Source organism: Venustampulla echinocandica, assembly GCF_003357145.1.
Source record: "Venustampulla echinocandica strain BP 5553 chromosome Unknown scaffold_18, whole genome shotgun sequence".
Taxonomy (NCBI): Eukaryota; Fungi; Ascomycota; class Leotiomycetes; order Helotiales; family Pleuroascaceae; genus Venustampulla; species Venustampulla echinocandica.
This window is the reverse complement of record NW_022474223.1, coordinates 97,293-100,838: the sequence shown is the minus strand read 5'-3', so window position 1 is coordinate 100,838 and position 3,546 is coordinate 97,293. Positions and strand designations below refer to the sequence as shown.

Here is a 3,546-nt window from a genome sequence, read left to right as displayed (position 1 = left end):
TGAGGTAAAGGTGAAAGTGAAGGGGTAGGGCAAAGGTCAGATTTGGTGAATTCGCGACAATGCGCAAAGCCACCAAAGCTGCCATTTTTGTTGTTTTTGAATCTGCGCGTTAGATATATGATATAATTGAGTAAAGATCGATAAATAATATATATTATACTCACTTTGAGGAGGTAGGGGTGGCTGGTGGTGGTGGAGGTGGACGGGATGGGAGAGGTGGAGTTGGTAGGGATGGTGGAGGTGGATTTCAGATTGATTGGAAAACGAGTTGCTGGCTAGGCTCAATTGGGCCTAGCCCTGCATTAGTCGCCAGGACCATGAATTAGGGCGCCACAAGCACTTGGTAAGCATTTGAAAAACGTTTTATAAATGTTCTATGTAGAGTCACGTGTGGTCATCGGAGCTCGGATGACCGGTCATATGAGCACTGCCTAGAGGCCGCAACGTCGGGTGGATGGTTCCCAGATCGAATTGCATAGACAAGAAGTAGACGATCGTGGATTTCACATCATTTTCTGCCGTAGTTATAACGGCATTACAGGCGAAAGGGCAAGCTGCTAAGTAATACTGCCAGGTTTGACGTCTGCTTGGTGGCTAGCTTCAAATACCAAAATTGGTCCAGCTACAACGTTTCATCATGACCGATATTATCATCGACCAAACGCCTCCTATTTTGCATAATCCTTCCGACAAGGAGAAGAAGTATGACAGACAGCTCCGCCTATGGGCTGCTAGTGGCCAACAAGCTCTGGAAGATGCGCACATTCTCCTGCTTAATTCTGGATCGGGGGCCGTTGGTATCGAGACCTTGAAGAATCTCGTTCTTCCAGGTAAACCCAAAGCTAGGCAATCCTAAATGAGCCTTCTAACTTTGTCTAAGGTATTGGGAAGTTTACGATTGCAGACGAGGCCATTGTTGATGAGGCTGATCTTGGAGTCAACTTCTTCTTAGAGGAATCCTCTCTGGGAAAGCTTAGATCGGAATGCTGCACAAAGCTTCTTCAAGAACTGAATCCCGATGTTAAAGGTGATTGGTTTCCACATGAGCAGGTAAGAATATATAAAACCCAACACATTGTAATCGAAGGCTTACATGGGCGTATACAGGGTGAGACTTTAGAGCATTTGTTTGGGAGTGAACAACGCTTTACCTTAATCATGTATACCCTCCCGATCGAACCCAAAAAAGTCGACCTCATCCATAAACATGCCAGCAAGCACAAGATACCCGTTATTTCGATTCACTCCGCAGGCTTTTACTCTTACTTTCGGATACGCCTCCCTGGAAATTTCCCAATAGTCGAGACCCACCCGGATTCCACTGCCACGACAGACTTAAGACTCCTTACCCCTTGGCCAGAGCTATTGCAGTTCACGGAAAGTCTCACTGAAAATATTGAAAACCAGAGCGCACTTGAGCATGGACATATACCATACGTCGCCCTATTACTGCATTATCTCGGAAAATGGAAAGATATTCATGGATCGCTTCCCGCAACGTACAAAGAAAAGACAGCTTTTAGAGATACCGTGGCTGCTGGGGCCCGTAGAGATAACCCTGAGGGTGGAGAAGAAAATTTTGATGAAGCTGTTGCAGCTGTGTTGAAGACAACCTCTTTACCAACCCTGCCAAGCTCAGTGAAGGAGGTGTTTGACTACTCGCCGAGCGATGTGCGTATTGGTACCCAAATCACAAGAGAACCTATGCTAATGGACTATCAAAATCAGATGGAAGCTTCCTCGAGTTTCTGGATCATAGCTGGTGCTGTAAAACAGTTCTACACAAAGCATGGTGCCCTCCCCCTGGCTGGCTCGGTACCAGATATGAAGGCTCAATCTACTGTCTATGTCAAGCTCCAGAACATCTACAAGGCCAAAGCTCGTCAAGACGCCGCCGAAGTATTGAAAATAGTCAGGACCCACCCCAGTGGCAAAGATATCCCTGAGGCGGAGGTCGAGACCTTTTGCAAGAACGCTGCTTTTATCAAGGTTATCCGCGGCACAGATACAGCTCCACTCAATATACAAGATATAGCAAGTACGTGAATATCGCCGCCGGCATCCACTACCGTAGGCTGACGTGCATTATAGACAAGGAATTTGACAGCGATGAGAATGCGGCGCTGGCCTCGATGCCTCTATCATTATTTCCAATATATATATCCTTAAATGCAACATCACATGTTGCTTTTGCAAGTTCGTCCGATATACTTACCGCGATCAGCAAATCAATTCCAAATGCGGCTTCCAACTCACGCCTTGTCCAAGCTGCCGAGGAAGTAGCACGAGCAAAAGGTGGGGAACTGCACAATATCTCTGCTCTGACTGGTGGCATGGCTGCACAGGAAGTGATTAAAATCATCACAAAGCAATATATACCGATCGACAACACGTGTGTGTTCGATGGTATATTGAGCAGAACGCAAATGCTGAGAACGTGACCAAGAGTTACTGGATCTAGAGGCCGTGATGAGGCGAATTCTAGAAATGAAAGGAAGAGAATCATACATTGGCGGCGGTGTGGCTGGTCCTGATATCTTACGGTCAACGGCCTCGGCTTAGAATTTATATTGTTCAGGCATCAACACGAGGGCTCTAAGCCTCACAGCCTCTGGTCATATGGGAAGTATCTCTATATTTTACACCAGACCCACAAAATCAATATAAAAAAGGGCCGCATCACATGGAGCTCATCTATTTTTGCCTTCCGGTCCTCCGCCAACCAGAAGTTTTACAGGCAAGTCACGCACCTGAATGACCGCCAATTCGCCACAAATCAATATTATTCTGCAAGATTACAAAGACCAGATCTAAATTGCTGCTATTTACAGGAAATCGCTGCCATCCCCACTGCCAGTCACATGTGTAATGCGCTGCCAAAGCACGTGTCCTGCGATATTGCTGTAGTACTTTCGTACAATCCCCGACATTGCTTTTGCTTGCGGCGTCACGCAGTCGCTGTTCCCCGCAGTTACACCATCTTTCTGAGCTCTCATCGTCGTCCCCGCCTTTTACCAGACTCTCGATGCCTCCTTCTCCCTTGCCCCCTTTCTCGTCGTCCCCAATCCCCTCATTCTTCCCTTTTCTTCAGATCTCGTTGCGTCGCGCCAATTACCTTAGAGAGGCAACAAATCAAGCAGATCGGCCCGCTTTCCAAATTAACCATGGCCCTCGTATCTCTCCATTTGATCTTTATGTCCGAAACCTTAGGGCGCAAAGCGCGGGCCAATTCTCGTCGATGATCGATGGTTCGGCTCCTATCAGGAGGTTTCTTGTTCAATCATCCCGAAGGTCGATTCTTTTCCCAATTCCCGCCCCGCACTCCACGCCCGTCCGCTTATCTTGGTTCGATTTGGCTCATCCTCTGCTTCTTCCCCAGGTTTTAGTGACGCAGGGCGATAGCCTGAATTGTTGCCAGCCGTGCGTCGGCAAACTCGGTGGCAGGGTGGCATCTTAGGGCTTGGGGGCGACGCCTTCTGGCAAGCAGGGGATTGCGGGCAGCCCATGCCTTGCCTTGCCGTACCTTGCCTTACTTTGCCTGACCTT

General features: G+C 48.0%; 1 protein-coding gene across 1 annotated transcript; it reads left to right on the top strand.

Moving 5' to 3' along the window:
* Window positions 1-637: 637 nt before the first annotated feature.
* On the top strand, window positions 638-2,562 carry BP5553_10701 (NEDD8-activating enzyme E1 regulatory subunit; the record flags this gene model as incomplete). Its single annotated transcript, XM_032019324.1, has 5 exons — window positions 638-830; window positions 881-1,050; window positions 1,108-2,038; window positions 2,092-2,406; window positions 2,447-2,562. 5 exons carry the CDS (start codon window positions 638-640, stop codon window positions 2,560-2,562), a joined length of 1,725 nt encoding a protein of 574 aa, XP_031864536.1.
* Window positions 2,563-3,546: the final 984 nt, after the last annotated feature.